The 16,629-nt window shown below is 48.5% G+C and overlaps 1 protein-coding gene across 1 annotated transcript in view; it reads left to right on the top strand.

Moving 5' to 3' along the window:
* Positions 1-16,629, top strand: part of LOC123036298 (DEP domain-containing mTOR-interacting protein-like) — a 36,820-nt gene that overhangs the window by 6,064 nt on the left and 14,127 nt on the right. Inside the window, exon 2 of the mRNA XM_044455444.1 lies at positions 7,410-7,588. Coding sequence (XP_044311379.1) covers positions 7,410-7,588 — 179 coding nt within the window. The remainder of the gene's footprint in view (positions 1-7,409; positions 7,589-16,629) is intronic.

Here is a 16,629-nt window from a genome sequence, read left to right as displayed (position 1 = left end):
TGGGGAAGTCAAAGGCAGAAGAAGAAAAGGAAGACCAAGTGTGTGGGCTCCAGGAAGGAAGCTGCAGCCCTGAATTCACAAGAGCTGAGCCTGAGTGGCCAAGGACTGGTATTTTGGTGGACTTTCATTCGCAAGGTCTTCATAAATCAGAGATGACTTGAGGGCACATAAGAACAACAAAAGTCCGCCTGTTATCTGAGGAATGTGGGCATCTCAAGGAAGCTGTATTTGGCTGCGGCTATCCGAGGACGCATGCATGTCTACACACATGCTGATCCTCATACTTTACCTGACGAAGAACCTTTTTTTTTCATGCACGAAAAGCATGACCTCTGTGGGAGCCATCCAAGACAATAAGTTGAATATTTTCCTTGGTTATGTGCAGGGAAGTGCTGAGGAAAAACGGGTGTCTGATTAGCATTTCTGCGATGCAAACTGTTTTTCGGTAACAGGGCTGAGCCTGTTGGTTCCCTGCTTTTTGTCCTGCCTTTCCGTTGGGGTTGGCAGTAGAAAATCTGGTTTCAGCCTAACAACCGGCACTTAATGCGATTTTCCAGATGTTTCCAGTTCAGACTGACTGCGGAGCGGAAGCCAGTTATCTGTCAAACCAGATCTCTTTGCCTGAAACTCTTCCAGATGTCCTGCTTTTTGTTCATCAGAAAGAAGCCTTAGATGTACAATTGCCTCATGTATCCTAATATTGGAATAGCTTTGTATTGTACCTAAAGAGGCCTCCCAAAAGTGGCTATTTTTAATCCTGTTTTGCTGTAACTGGTTGGATGTCGCTATAGCATTTTTCAAGGCTGATACCATATGTGGAATAAAGGAAGGACTAGGGATAAATTAGTTCAGTTTACATTTAACTTAATTTTGCACTTCTGGAGCACAATGTGAACCAAAACCCAGCTATCTTTTGAAATTTGCATTTCCCAGTGTTTTACAGTGGAGTTTTTCAGTCCAAAAATGCATGTACTAGGAATAATATTTTTTTTAAATAAGAGAATTCCTTGCAAATGTGTACAATAGGGAAAAATTCATATAGTAGGAGAAATGTGTACAAGAATAAAGACCAGAGAAATTCTCAAAGTTCAGAATTTAAGGTTGGAAGAAAATGGGGAACTAGCAGGTTTGTCTGTCCTTAAAATAGTGTTTTTAAAAAATCAATGTGACAGAAGGTCGAAGCTTGGAGGACTGGAAGTGGGGGCTTTATGGGGTAGAAGGACTGCTCCAAATGGCTCAAAGCTGGCTAGGTGCATTCTTTCCTTTCTTAGAAAATTGTTTCTTTGTATAGCATGATTTTGAGAGTGTTCAAGGTAAGGTAGACCAGCTGTCTGAATGAAAAGAGGCTTGCAGGAAGAGAGGGAAACTGAGGACACCAAAGATTGTGTTCTGTGAACATCTGGAAGCAGTGCCTGCGTCCCTGGAGACTTGATTTCAGGGCAGTGGAGATTGGGTGTCTGTTGGGATGCTTAAACCAGTCTTGCCTGGAGGAACGTTGTCCATGGGGTCGTGATGGGTCGGACACGACTTCGCGACTAACAACAACAACAACAAAGACCAGTCTCTCCCAGCCTTCCTCCAATCAACCTGTGGAGCTGATTGCCACATGAAGTCGCTGGCAGCTTAATTCTGCATGCATGCAAAATTGTTCTGTGCTTCTCCACGCCCGGAGAAAGTGACTTGTCCTGTGCTGAGAAGAGCAATGAGTATGCCTGGCTCTGGTCAAGTCCCTCTCTGTCTGTCAAATTCTTGCTGTTGTCTTGGGTCTTATTTGGGAGATAATGGTGGAGCTCCCTCAGTGTGTGGGACAGGAAGGGATCCAAGAAGGCTCCACGGGCAGAGCAAGGAACATCACAGGCTAGAGTTTCTCCATCATGTCATGCCCTTTTCCCTGGTACAAATTTTAGATTTCTGCCTTTTTCCGGTTGTATTCCTTCAGCCTCCCAATCCAAGCAGATATTGTTGTCAGAAGCCACAACTGATGCTCATTCATCCTGTGTCAACAAAGAATTAGCATCTGTCTCATTTGGGGTCATTTCTGACCCCGGAAGAAAACACCTCAGGCAAGGGAAATGCAGCCTATGATTTTCTGGCTGAACTCTCTGCTCCCTGCCCTGGAAGTTTCAATCAAGCTTTCAGCAATCAGCAAAAACAGGCATTTTAACATTTAATCCTTCCTTAGGCTATGCAATAAAATCTCTAACCATGTGGCCTATCAACCTCTTCTCTGCAAAGTGATAGTTTGACCTTCTAACTTTAAAAAAAAATTAAAAATTTTTAAAAAGCTCTGCAAAGTGATAGTTTGGCCTTCTAACTTTAAAAAAAATTAACAAGCTTTCCCTCGGTGGATTTTAATTCTGTTTGCTGGAGGTTTTAGAAAACAGAATAATAAGCTTCCAGAAGAGACCAGGATAACCTGCACTGAACCTTCTTCTGTTCCTTCATTTGGGACCACTTTTGAGGGTCATAAAAGCACCCCATAGAACTATTTTTATGGGAATTCTGGAGTAATTTGTGCCCCAGGCATGTTTGGTTTATATAAAAAATGTGAAAGTAGGAGGCTGACATTTGGGGATGTTTTAGACTAGGCACTTTGTGACAATGTCCTAGAACAGCCTTCTTCAACACTGTGCCTTCCAGAAATGTTTGAAATGCAACACCCAGAATTCCCAGTCCATGGCCCTGCTGGATGGGACTTCTGGGAGCTGCAGTCCAAATGCCTCTGAAGACTATCCGGTTGGGGAGGGATACCCTAGAAGGACAAGTCTGTAGAACTACTAATGTGTAAATTACAGTACAGGATGTGAGCTGGAGAATGCCAGTTACACCATGTTGTAGGATGAAGATTAAGAAGGAAACATTCATTGATTGATCATTAGGGCCATACGAGGAACATAAGAAAACACATATGCACCACTGTACCAACACAGAGATGTGAGAACACAAAACCATGAGAACGTAACAGAAGTTCTGCTGGATCAGGCCCAAGGTGCGTCTAGTCCAGGGTTCTGTACACACAATGGCAAACCAGCTGCCACAGGATCCCTCCAGCAGGATGGGGGCAAGACCTCCACCTGGCCCAGCTCCTCTGCAGCTGGTGCATGCAGGCAGGGCACCTCTCTTAAAGGAGGTAGCACGTGGCCAGCAAGCCTAGTAGCCACTGATAGCCTCCTCCCTCATGAATCTGCCCAATCCAGATTGGCAGCAATCACCACTTCCCACGGCCACAAATTCCATAGTTTAATCATACGTTGTGTGCAGAAGCCCTTCCTTTATCTACTCCAAACCTCCCACACACGCAGCTGCATGGAATGACCCCAGCTTCAAATGTTAAGGACCTTTCTCTTCATCTCCACTTTCCCCACACTGTGATTAATCCCCCACACAGCACCTCTGTCATGTTAAGGGAACATCTTTAGAGATGTGAGTCATCACTAAACTTTCTCTTGGGCTGCAACCTCCTCTCTTTGCACCTTCCAGTGGTTCTCCTGCTATGTCACGTGGCATGAAATCTGACAGATAATGGCCACTTACGAGTGCACAAGCCCCTAAAGAGCAGCTTGTGTACCCCCACCGAGTAAACAATGAACACGAGGCCAGGAGAGGGGTGAAGGACTGGACTCGGTGAGGACTTGCTTGAAAAGAATCTTGAGTCTGATAGCAATGAGGCGGTAGCTGCCTGCACAGCCTTTCCGTGTTTGAGCAAAAACAATATTTGAAAGAGCTCTGGAGGGTGTTTTGTTGGCATCGGGTAACTTCAGGTTTATGTTTGTTTCCTGGGCTGAGGCGTTGCCTTTCAGCAAGGAGGCTTTGTCCTTCTAGGGACCTTGACCAAGTGGCACCGTTGCGCCTTCGGGAGAAGGATAGCTAATCGATTCCTGTTCTTAAGACCCCGACAATGTCGGGGGCTCACACAGGTGTTGAGCTTGGAGGCCCTTGGTCCTCTTCTGTCTCTCCTGCCACACCAGTGAAGCTGAGGGCCTCTGCTGAATTTGGGAATCTTACTGAACTGTGGAAGGGAGAACTAATTGTTGTTATTATCACTACTGCTTCTGCTACTGCAGTGTGTTTATATCCTGCCTTTTTTCCTCTTGAGAGGAACCTAAGGTAGCTAACGTAGATCCATTTTATCCCCACCACAACAACCCTGTGAGGTAGGTTGGGCTGAGAGTCTGTGGCTGGCCCAAAGGCACCCAGGGAGCTTCATGGCTGAGTGGGATTAGAACCCGGGTCTCCTGGGGCCCCCATCCAACACTCTCCCCATCGCACTGCCGTGGCTCTCAAGAAGACATTCACAGGTTTAGCTGGATTGTGCTTTCAAGAATAATTCTGCTAGGCCAGGAGAAGGCGGGAGGTAGATCTGTAGATGTTTTGGATTCCATCCCCCATCAGCCTCAACTAGCATGCCCATTGTTCAGGTGTACTGGGAGTTGTGGTCCAGCACATCTGCGGGAACTAGGTTGGGAAAGATTGTCCTGAAGAATACCTGATCACATCTAAAGTCTTTGCTCTCTAAAATCTGCTCAAAACAGAGCACAGGAATCCAAGCAGGTGACTCCACTTCTCTTTTTTCATTACTCCTCTTTGAGACCAGGCATTGCAGTTGAATATTATTCTAGTGTGAATATGTGAAATGAGTATGATGCTGCCGATATCACCAACAAATTTGTTTTAATGCAGAAGATAGGGGGAGGGAGCAGTTCCTACCAAACATCCACCTAGACCTGAGTTATCTCACTCTGGGTTGGACATTTGCTCAGGTTGGAGCCTCAACCCCGACCAAGCCAGCATTCACGGGAGAGAATGAAATGCTTGATTCTGGAAGCTTGCAGTGTGCATGACTGCCGACCAACCAACATACAATCAGGGCATGTAACCACGCTAGTATTTGAAGGACAAAACTAACAGCACCGTCACTGAAAGGAAGAGGAAAAGTTGCCTTAAACTGCAACTGGTCTATTGGTAATTGGTCTATTTGACCCAATGTTGCTGACACTGACTGGTAGCGGCCAGTCAAGCTTCCAGTCAAGAGGTTGTCCTGTCCCTGACCGGAAGCAAAAATGACATTGTAGTTTGGACATGTCCTGAGAAGGCAGGACTCCCTGGAGAAGACCATCATGCTGGGGAAAGTCAAAGGCAGAAGAAGGAGATGAACTGAGCCCATCAAGGAAGTCCCAGTCTTGAGTTTCTTTTTGCTGAGCAGGGCTGTGAAGGCCAGACACTCTGAAGGGCATTCATTCGCAGGGTCTCCGTAAGTCAGAAACGACTTGACAGCACGTTGCAACAGCAGCTTGGAGAAGAACCAAACTTTTTAAAGCTCTCAGCTGCAGAAGACCTGATGTTTTCTCTAGAAGCGGCCTAGGTTTTCACAGAGAGAGGTCTTATATTCTCGGAAGGCTTTGGTATTAGCCCCAAAATAAAAATATAGGTGTGGTAGGCCCTTTAACATATGAGAGAATGCAGGCGGTGATCCTCCCAAGATATATTAAGTCCAGAAAATCCAAGTGCAGCCCATCCCACAGGAAAAGTAAGAAATGAATTGACAAGTTTCTGAGCTTTTGTGGCATTCAAAATATTCAGCCTGAGGTAGGCCGTCTTGCTTTGAATCCCACCTCACTTGGAGACCTAACTGGCTTCCCACAAGACACATTTGGTTTGCAGGCCAAGTACAGTGGCCTTCTGGTCTCCTTTTCTGTATGAAGGAGTCCTCTATTTGACAGGCTGTCTTGGCCAAGTCTGGTTTAAATATAAAAAGGGTAACAGGGGCGTTGAGGTCGTCCATCAGCAGTTAGCACCTGGATGGCAAACCGAGTGAGCACACTGGACACCTGGCCCTTCCTCCTCTAGGGAAAGAGGCCTTCTACTTCTCTCTAAGCTTCATCTCCAAATTTGCGCCTGTGCGTATAAATGTGCACACACGGGTTGTATGCACCTGGTGTCCACCTTTATCTTGTTTTGTGGCAGGTATCTCCTTTTGGGGGTGGGGGTGATGCTTTAGTAGAAACCATCATCTCCAAAGTTTTGAAATGCCTTCCCCAAGAAAATCATAAGCCCTGCTTTCTCTTTGTCAGGACTGGGCTCAGCAATTTGGCAGAGGTGCCTTAAGAAGACCTGGGGATGGATTCTAACTCAGACCAGAGTGGGGGGAGTGACTGCTGAGAAGCCAAACCAGGGGAGCTGGAGATGGGCAAACATGGCTCTGATAACCAAGGAAGCCCTCCTGAAGCTCTTGCGAAGGCATGGAGGCAGTGGCGGAATCAGGCACCCGAGAGTTAAGCATCAAATGAAGAGGGAAGAGCGATGTACTATAGCTTGACTTTTAAAGCCATTGGCCACTGGGCTGCCACCGTGTGGAAGGCCTTGCCTTGAGGGTAGGACTCAGCAGCCCATCTGGCATAGCCAGGCTAATTTAGTGTCAATTTTTGTTTATGATGCTGTAAGCTGAAGATCAGAGGGGCCTGGAGCTTGTGTCTCCCTTGTGTGGGGATTCTCGTCTGTGTGTGCCCTGAGATTGCGCTGGCCTGTCGAAGCCACACAATGTCTACACGAGCACACTGGTTGCTTGGAGTGACACCTGGCCTGGTGGCATCTGCCACGCTTATGCTGTCAGGGTACGGGGGAGCCTCCTTCAGGCCAAGGACCAGATCCAGTCTGGGAGAAACATTCCTGAGTGCATTTGCAATGATGGGCAGAATGAAAGGCAAAAGCGGCAGGGCCAGAATCCCACCATCATGTGGCTTCAACCTTCTCTTGTCAGTTGCTAAGCCTTCACAAAGACAATTCAACTTGTCTGAATGGGGCAAAACTTCACAAATGCTGGAAAACTACCAAGTTGCAGGAGTTTGTGGCCATCACAGAGTCCTGCAGGGCTAAATTTGGCCCCAGACTGAGATTCCTCCACCTTGTTTCAAGGACCACTTAAATTGTTCCTTAGTTCTGCCTTGTAGTCGCTCTGTATTTCTCTTTCTCCAGTGTGTTGGCATTTTCCAAAGTCCTTTAATCATGCCTGTTTAAACTGGGAGATGTCTCTCTGTGCACTCATTTTGTTGGTCTATATTTTTGTAGATTACTTTTGATATATTTACAGCTAAAGCAAGATCTAAAAGTCCTAAATGCAAATCCATAAATAAATGTCGGGCCTGGCCTTGGGTAGGCCCCAAGCGAAATAGAACAAGGACAGGGAAGAGCATGCGGTAGTGATGCATGTCGAAAAGAAGTGTTGGAGTTAGGCAAGCGGCTCATGCGTTCAGAGCCATGGACCTTGTTATCATGCACTCAGCAATTGCTGCAGTAGCTGGCCCTGGAGAGGGCGAAGGAACCAAGACTAGTCAGACACGTTTCGACTCCTGCGCAAGGCAAAGGACCTTGCAGTGCAAATCTCAAGCGCAAATGTCTCCGTTTTGTTTTAGGCTTCGGCTCCACGATGGCAAGCTAATCAAGGACAGGCGCTACCATCTCCGTACCTACCCCAATTGCTTCGTGGCCAAGGAGCTCACCGATTGGTTGATTGATCACAAAGAAGCCCCGGATCGTGAAACGGGCATCCGGCTGATGCAGAAACTTATGGACCACTACATCATCCATCATGGTTGGTGAGCTTAGTTTTCTTAGCCCGTGGGGACTCCCTGCTTCATTGCAGGAGAGCCAGTGTAGAGTAGTTTAATGGTTAAGGTGTCGGACTGGGACCCAGGAGATCTGGGTTCTATTCCCCATTCAGTTGTGAAACTGCAGGGGTGGACTTTGGGGGAGTCACTGACTGCCTAACCTGCCTCACTTGCTCATTGCCAGGGTAGGTCGGTTCCTTGCGAGAAGGAAACGGTCGATCACGACAGAAGTAGTTATTGTTCTTATTGTTATTTGCCAACCAGCTGTGCAGAGGTGCTTCATTGAAGAGCCGAGCAATGGTCATAGACCTTGTGGACACAAGGAAATCTAGAATTTCTGGGTGATGCTAATCAGGTGTATGCCCTCTTTCAGCACAAGGGCTGAATCCCAATTGGAGGACTCTCGTGGGGCTGCTTAGTGGATGAGTCCAAGGCCGAAGGAGTAGAGCCAAAGGCGAAAGGGAGGGTCCAAATACCCCCAACACTAATATATTCCAGCTGAGAGCTGCTAAACAAAGCTTCAGCCTTTTAGGAGGGATGTCGTGTGCGAAGGCCAAGAGGCCGCCAAGGAGCCGTGGGTGGGGAAAGGGGTGGGACCAGGGGAGGGTTGTGGGCTCAACCCTCGGGGAGCTAGATCAAGGCTTCAGCTGAGGGTTGTGACCCAAATGAGTCCAGAGCTCTCGGGGCTGATTAAAGTGCAGTGTGTTGCCAAGTGCAGCACATGCAGTCAAGTTGAACCTAAGCACTACGGTCAACTGGTGATTTCCCCATGGGATTACTGCCGTGTTGGTCCTAAGAAACGGGGTATTATACCATTTTTTGCCTAACTTTGTGGGGTGGGGGGAATCTGTGTACATTGTCACTATAAGCACTTTCTGACCCTAACCCTCACCCAAAATACCACCGGCTGGTCCTACTTTTTCTGATAAATTGTGCCAAATCATTCATACCTATAGACATTTACTCCCTGAAAGGAGATGTGCAGTAAATTATTACAGAAAGATGCTGGGGATAGTCATGAACCTGGGATGCCTGCAGCAGGGCCGGGCAGAAAGTACATGCCCAGGTATAGCTTCCAGCATCCCTGCCCATTGGCCAACCTGGCCAGGGCTAATAAGGTAAAGGTTTGGACTATTGAATTGAGGATAAAATGTGACCTGTGTTAAAAAAGGCCTCAATACTTTGTGAAGCTAGAACTTTGTTCTAGAACAGCTTCAAACTCTGGATAGAAGGGGAACAATGTGATCTTCTTTAAAAACTAGTGCTTGGGTTCATGGGTGGAATTGCTGCGATGAAGTCAGCCATTGAGAAGGGTTTGCGCGGAGTTGCGGAGCAACTCAACCCGTGCTGGCGGATGAATGCTCCCTTTCAGGCTGATCTGGCAGAGACCCTGTCTGGCCGCCGTTGCTGTCAAGGAGCCGCACAAGGCTTGGGTCTGTGTCCGTCTTGCGCACAGCTCAAGGCTGCCAGAAATCAAAATATACAGAGGCTTGTGGGGTGCTTTGCTGCAGCCGGGCAGGCGGGGGGTGGAGGGGGAGGTAACGGCACGGAGAGCAGTGCGAGGGACACGGTGGAGGAGAGCCTGAAGCCGACCTGGTAGGGCAGGGTGCTCCCATGTGTACGTGGCACATCTTCTGAAGGAGAGAACGTTTTGGACAGCGCTCGTTCAGGGGGTCAACGTAAGCCAGAGATGACTTGACGGCACGGCACGGCCGCCACCAAGATCGAGGGTGGCTTGGATGGATTTCTTCCCTGTGAACTGAGCCTGTGAAGAGCGAGAGGAGGGACTTTGATTGGTGTGTCGGTCACGTGTGTGAGCATGTATGATCTTGCCGTGGACGGGGATCTTCTCTCCGTGGACAGAATCCCCTGTTTGGGACAGAAGCCTTTCTCAGCCTGGCTCCCTCCAGATGTGCTGAGGTACAAACCCCATCATCATGGCATGGGAGGGAGACAGGCGGGGAATTGCTGGACAAGTACATAAGAGACTCCATGGATCAGATGTAAAGCAGGATGAGCCCATCATCCTGGGCCAGGGCCTGCTGTAAGGAGTAGCTCACTCTGGCTGTGGTCCTGAGCGACCGGCAGCCAGGGACTTACCACATCTGGTCTGATTCTGAACTGAATCCTTCCTCCTCTTCCCCTTTAAGGTTAGAAATCATGAGTAAAGCAATACAAGGACACTAGGAAAAGATGTTGACTAAATGACACAAATACCTTGCATCATCAAGGCTAACTGAAACAACAAATTCATCTAAAGAATATTTGATCCGCTTGTAGCCTGCAAAGCAGCAACGGTTCCTTCTTGCATTGTAGAAGCTAAAAGAAGAATCTCTTGTTTTCTGCTCCAAGTTTTCCAGCGTGGTGTAGTGAACTGTTGCTTTCACAACTCAATGACAATTCTAATATAATCCTTCAGTTAGCTGCTTTTGCTAAATTTTAGGCCACCTTTCCATCTTCAGTGACATCCCAACTGAAAACTTGATCAGTGAATCTTAAAGGTACAACTCACATCATTTATTAATCATTAAAAATGAGAGATGAAGGCTGCAGAAGGATATCTGAGGGGACTTAGGATGGGACCCATGAATGGGTCTGCTAGCAGATGGTATATATTTATAAGCTCTGCTGGTGTAGATGGACCAGGGGCAGCAGTGTTTTGCTGCTGGTAGGAGCTTAAACAGGGTCCTAGAGCTGGCTTCCCATCAAAGTTATTTATTTAGTTAGTTTTTAGATTTATATTCCACTTTTTTTCCTACAAAGAACTCAAAGTGGCTGACATCGTTCTCTCCTGCTGTTCTCAATCTTATTCCTACAACAACAGCACTGTGAGGTAGGCTGGGCTGAGAGTCTGTGACTGGTCCGAAGTCACCCAGTTGGCTCCTTGGCTGAGCCGGGACTCGAACCCGGATCTCCCGAGTCCCAGTCCTGCACTCAAACCACTACGCCACACTGGCTCTTCAATTGTCAGAGTGCCCCTTTTATACATGTCTTGGCAGAAAATACCTAGCATTCTGCAGCTAGCAGTGCTATTTTAAAAGACCCTTTTCTGTTTCAACATGCATAGGATTGCACATTTAACTGCTTTTTAGAAATAGTATCGAGAGGCTAAAAGCCAATGCAGTTGAGAGGTGAGGTTTGTGAATTTTATTAAAGGCTCTTCAACCTCCCCCTCCATAATGCAAGTGCTGAAGATCGGCACTGATGCGCGGATTTTGCAAAGGAGACCTGAACCATGGCTGAATGTCACACATGCGCTGCACCTCCAACTCAAGAAGGGCAGGGTGAAAAGCACCCCCGATGGCAACACACTTTGGCTTAAAGCTCTTGCTCCCAGTCAGGAACCCCAAGTCTTCACTGCAGTTGCATTGCACATCTCATCTACCATTCACATCTGGCTCACTGGCAGTAGTGTAGTGGTTAGAGAGCTGGACTGGGGCTTGGGAGATCTTGGTTCTCTGGGTGACTTTGCACCAGTCAGGGACTCTCAGCCTAACCTACCTCACAGGGTTGTTGTGAGGACAAAACAGGGGAAGGAAGTGGGCCATGTGACCCTCTTGAACTCCCTGGAGGAAAGCTAGGACAGAAGGAAATCAGCAAATACACCCAGCCATGCTGCTCCTCCAAGCCTGAAGCTGGCTGCTTATTGGGATACTAGTTGGCAAAGGAGCTGCTGTGGCTTTCGCACAGGGAATGGAAAATCACAGATATGGAGGCCACCCTTGACAGCTGCTGGAGGTGAATGTGTGGAGCCAGAAGCCAAGGGAATGGGTTTTATGCTTCAGTTTGGCTAATCAGTTATCCCGTGGAGTGATGTTTGCAGATCTTTTGACTCTGGTTGAATTGCATTGCAAGGTAAACATTCTAGTCTCTGACATCTGCTGCCTGAGGTAAGGACCGGTCTACTCTGAATCACATTAACTCTGCTGCGGAGGTGCTATAAGGCACTTACAATTAGTTTTGGGTTAATTATTAACACATCTGATTCCCACTCTCCTCCCTTCTCCCAAGTAGCTGCTATTAATTTTTCACAGCCAAGAGGGTAGTTTCAAAAGAATCCCAAGACTTTTAATTAACTAATAGAATATTGGCAAGAAACAGAACCTTTTTGGCAGCTTATCAAGGACGTCATCAGACCATGGATAATCCCTTGCAAAATGTGCAGAGCTGGGCCCGGTTTTTGCTGTGTCTGACTTTCCATTGTTTAGTTCATCCACGTTTTTTTTTAAGGTGTTATATCAGATAGTAGTTTCCTTCTGGGCTTGTAATTCCCCCTCATCAGAAATGTATCTGTATCACGCATCCCCTGTTCCCAAATTTCCCTAGATTCTCCAGTCAGTGGAACATGTCAAAGAGCGCCCCCAGTTCTGTGGATCACAAACATACATGGTATACTCAAAATATATTCAGGTAGCAATCTGGGGCAGAATCCCAGGGGGCACAGGATTTTGCAGCCCCTGCCTGCCCTACAAGTTATTGTCAGAACTCTGGGGGGTGGGGTCCCCATGTCAGAGCTCTCTTCTGTTCGCCTTCAGCACCGCCGAACCCTCTGACCTCAGGAAGTGGGAGAACAGGTGTGTTGAGGATTATAGATTTGATGGATCCAACCCCCTCCCAGGCCCAGCCATGTCTCCTTCCTTAGGAAAAATGTAGATCGGATCTTGAGTCTTATCTCTTGCTAACAGGACAGAGGGAAAAGGGAAGCTTCCTGAAATCAGAGTTCTGCTCTGGGTGTACAGGATTATCTATGGGGGCTACATTGACCGAGAGGTGCCAGCAACACCGGCTGCATGAAGTCACCAAGGTTTGAGAAGGCATCTCTCTGAATGTCCTGTCCTACCCCGGACCACTCCAGATATGTTGCACTACAGCTCCCATCACCACTAGGCTGAGGAACGCTGGGCGCCATCAATGCACCCCGTTAGTGAATTTCTGAAAAAGCAGGAGTGGCCCCAGCCGCCTCGTCGCCCTCCATTCTTCGCACCTTCTGCTCCCTCGCCCAGCTAAATTAAACACCCTTCAAGCCGAGGTGCTAACAGCCTCGGCATGTGCATAATTGTAATGGCTGGAATGGAGAGAGAGAGCTCTCATTTTCCTCCCTTCTGCCTGATATGCCAAATGTTTGTAAGACGCTTTATGAGGGCTGCCCTTGAAAGTGTTTGGAGGTTGCAGCTGACACAGAAGCAGCTCCCCCCTTTCCCTGGCAGCTTCCAACTGGGACGAAAAGATATTTCGGCAGAAGCAAAAAGGAACTCACTGCTGGCCTCCCGACAGCTCATGGAGACCAACCCCCAGGACCCGCACTGAGGAAGATACGCAGTGCAAATCGGCTGTGGGTTCAAGGGAAGCATCCTTCCAGGCCCCGTTGCATAAACACACTCCTTCCACACCTGCCAACAGCAGCCGCAGGAACAGAGGAGGTAGCGTGCCTACCTGCAAGCCATGGACCCCAGGCGAGCTGCTTGTAGGGCAGCTGCAGGCATCTTTCCCCGAGCCCTGCACTTTTCCACCTGCAGAAAGGAGCCAGGACGGCGCAGGCCAGCAGAGCCAGCTCCGGGGGGGGGGGGCACGGGGGGAGCAGGCCAGTGCTGATGCCATGCCTTGTCTGGCTGTGCTGCTGCGGTCCAGGACTTCTGATAGCCAGCTCCTCTGAAATTCTCCTTGGCCTTTCTGCTAAGGTAGGCTTTGAGCCACCTGGCTGGGCTGGCAGGAACGGGGCAGCTGCTCCTTGGAGAATCTGCACCCCTTAGCCAGCGGGCAGAGCTTGAGGGAGGTGGCCAGCTCTCGAGATGCAGAACAGACCAGTTTAGCTCTCCGGTGCTGCTTGCGGTCCCATCTGTCCCTTTCCTTCCACCTCTGCTTCATGGTGCAAAGTCCTCGCTGCCCAGAGCAGGGCAGTGAGTTCAAGTGCAGGAGAGTCAGATCAGAATCATGGAATCATAGAAGAGTAGAGTTGGAAGGGCACAGGAAGGCCATCGAGTCCAACCCCTTGCTCTAGCAGGACACCAGGTCACACCATCCCACTCAGAGGGCTGTTCAGTTTCTCCTTGAAAGTCTCCAGTGTGGGAGAGCCCACCACCTCCCCAGGCAGCTGGTTCCACTGTTGCATTGCTCTGACAGTGAGGAAACTCTTCCTGATGTCCAGCCTGAATCTGGATTGTCGCAATTTGAATTGGTTATTCTGTGTCCTACACTCTGGCATCAGCAAGAAGAGACCTTGACCTTCCTCTTTGTGACAGTCTTTGAGGTACTTATAGAGGGATATCATACCCACTCCCCACCCCCTGTCTTCTCTTCTCCAGACTGAACATGCCCAGTTTTCCCAGTCTCTCCTCACAGGGCAGTGTTTCCAAACCTGGATCAATTTTGTTGCCCTCTGCTGGACAATTTCTAATTTACCTGCATCTTTCTTAAACCTTGGTGCCCAGAACGGGACACACTATTCCAGGTGAGAATCAGCAAGCGAGCTCCACAGCAGGTTGCCCAGGTGTGCTTCAGCCAAGGTTAGACTGGAGAACGTAGAGGGTGCGACTAACCCCCCCACCACCCCATTCGTGGTCTGTCCTCAGGACCCGTATCGCTGGCCCAGGAACACTTGACCCCGTGCTGTGGTCATGGGAGTGTTGGGCGGGGGGCCAGGGACCTGGGTGGTGGGTGACTTGGGCGAGTTGCTGATCTCAGCCCAGCCTCCCTCGCAGGGTGGTTGTTGTGAGGCGAAAATGGAGAACAGGAGGGTTCAATAAGCTGCCTGCACTTTCTTGCAGGAAAAAAAAGCAGGGCACTAACACCGCAAGAGAAAATAAGTACATAATGGAAAACTGGTGCAATGCAGCGGCGGCAGGCAGTCATCTCTGGGGCAAACTCTAGAGCAGGCAGGTGACTTTTGGGCCCACTGGGACATTTCCCCTAGACACGCGCCCAGAAGGGCTGCCGCAGTCGGGCCTGGAAGCAATAAATGGGGACGTAGATTCCAGCAGCCAGAAACATGCACTTGACTTTGAAGCAATCCCAGCTGCCAGTGAGAAAAGACAAGATGGTTTTTAAAATGAGAATTAGGAAGTGTGGGGTGGCTTTTGGGGCACCAAAGGTGTCTAGGGGGAAAGCGGCATGCAGTAACGACAGAAAAAGGCATAATGGGGGAAGTGAAACTCTCCATGTCAAACAGGCACCATGTCAAAGTGGAACACTCAAAAATGGCTGTGCGCATAAATTAAATGTGGCTGGCAGTGCCAGGCGAGAAGGGATTGAGATGGGGAAGGAATTCAGGGAGGCATCCAAAGGTGGAAGTGTTGTAGCAACAGGCAACTTTAGTCAGTCTCACATGAAGTGGATAAATGCACGCTTTGCTCATGATTAAGAGCTAATATTTCCTGATGCTTCAAACCAGGGCTGGGCAACTTTGGGGTGGCTGCTGCTAGTAGCTAGCAGAATTTTATGGGGTACCAGCCATGCTGGCTGCCCTACTCCAGAGTCCCACGATGGCCTAATCTATCTTGTTTTCAAGGAACATTTTGCAGTTGGCTGTTCTGGAATGGTGTGCCTCCAATTTTTGATGGCAGTTGGGTATTTTTGCCACTGCTGAGAACGTCAACAAGAGGTCTGCTCTGAGGTGGGAACAGGGTCGTGTGCCCAGAAAGCGGGTGCTCCTGCCCTGAGAGAAGACAAGAGCGTGACAGAGTGATTGGAAAGAGTACGTGGCGATTGTAGGCTCCGCTGTGGCAGCCAGAATCAGGTATCTGAGGTCACTGCCTCCCTTTACCTTCTGCTGGACCCTGCCCTGCTCCTTCTGCCAATGCGGCAAGGTGGTTAGAGTGCTAGGCTGGGATGCAGGAGACCCGGGTTCTAGTCCTCACTCGGTCATAAAGTGTGCCGGGCGAGTTGGGCCAGCCGCTGACTCTCAGTCTAGTCTACTTCGCAGGGTTGTTGGAAAGGAGGATTATATAAACCAGCTTGAGAGGAATCAAGGCAATCAGTTCCATAAAAGAAGTCATAGCCTCGAGTTTACAAGAGCAGAGCCGGGCTTTCAAGGACAGGAGACCCCTTCATTGGCCCATCATAAGTCAGAGCTGATAAGTCAGAGATCTGAGGGAGAGGCCCTTCTCCGGGAACCCTCCGTGAAAGAAATTAGGAGGGTGGCTACTCGGAGGAGGGCTTTCTCTGCGGTGGCGCCCAATCTATGGAATGTGCTCCCCAGAGAGGTCCGCCTGGCGCCGTCGTTATTTGTTTTTCGGCACCGGGCGAAGACCTTTTTATTTAAGCTGCATTTTAACTGTTAGTATTACTAGATTTTATCTGGCCAGGGTGGCTTATTTTATTTTGTATTTTTGTATTTTTAATTTAATGTTTATATTTATTGTAATTTATATTATAATTACTTTTAATTTATTGTTGTAAGCCGCCCCAAGGCGAATGGGGCGGCATAAAATGTTTTAATAAAATAAATAAATAAATAAATAAATAAATAAATAAAAACAAAAATTAAATGTATCTTCGTCATCGGCAGCAGCAGCAGCAATGCTAATGATATCTAAATAATTATTAGACCCTGTGCTCCAGAATGTTCCACTGCATCATTTCCTGGGTCTCCACAGTCCCAGCCACTGATGCATCGTCCCACGGAACATCTGGATGGATTCTGCATGTGCTTGTTTCACTCTCGGTCTTGAACCTGCTAAAATGTGGCACAGGGTTTATGGAGTTGGACTGGCCATGGACATCTGGCTTCTGGGCCACATTCTGCCATGAAGCAAGGCCCTAACTTTCACCCTAACCTACCTCACAGGGTTGTTGTGAGGATAAAATGATGCGAAGTAGCATGTAAGCTGCCTTGGATTCCTTTCAAGAGAAAAAAAAAAGATGGGTTGGAAGAAAAGCAGAACAGAACAGAACAAACCTGGAGCTCCCCGTCTCTTTGGACTATTTTGGTGGCTCAAGTTCTGTGGAACTTCCTTGAGAAGTTTGCCATGGCTTGTCCTTGCTTGCGTCTTGGATCCAAGCTGAAACCTGTTGTATAAGAGAGCTTTTT

Source organism: Varanus komodoensis, unplaced genomic scaffold (assembly GCF_004798865.1).
Source record: "Varanus komodoensis strain SLA01 unplaced genomic scaffold, ASM479886v1 scaffold8, whole genome shotgun sequence".
Taxonomy (NCBI): Eukaryota; Metazoa; Chordata; class Lepidosauria; order Squamata; family Varanidae; genus Varanus; species Varanus komodoensis.
The sequence above is the reverse complement of the archived record's forward strand: the minus strand, read 5'-3'. Positions and strand labels throughout refer to the sequence as shown.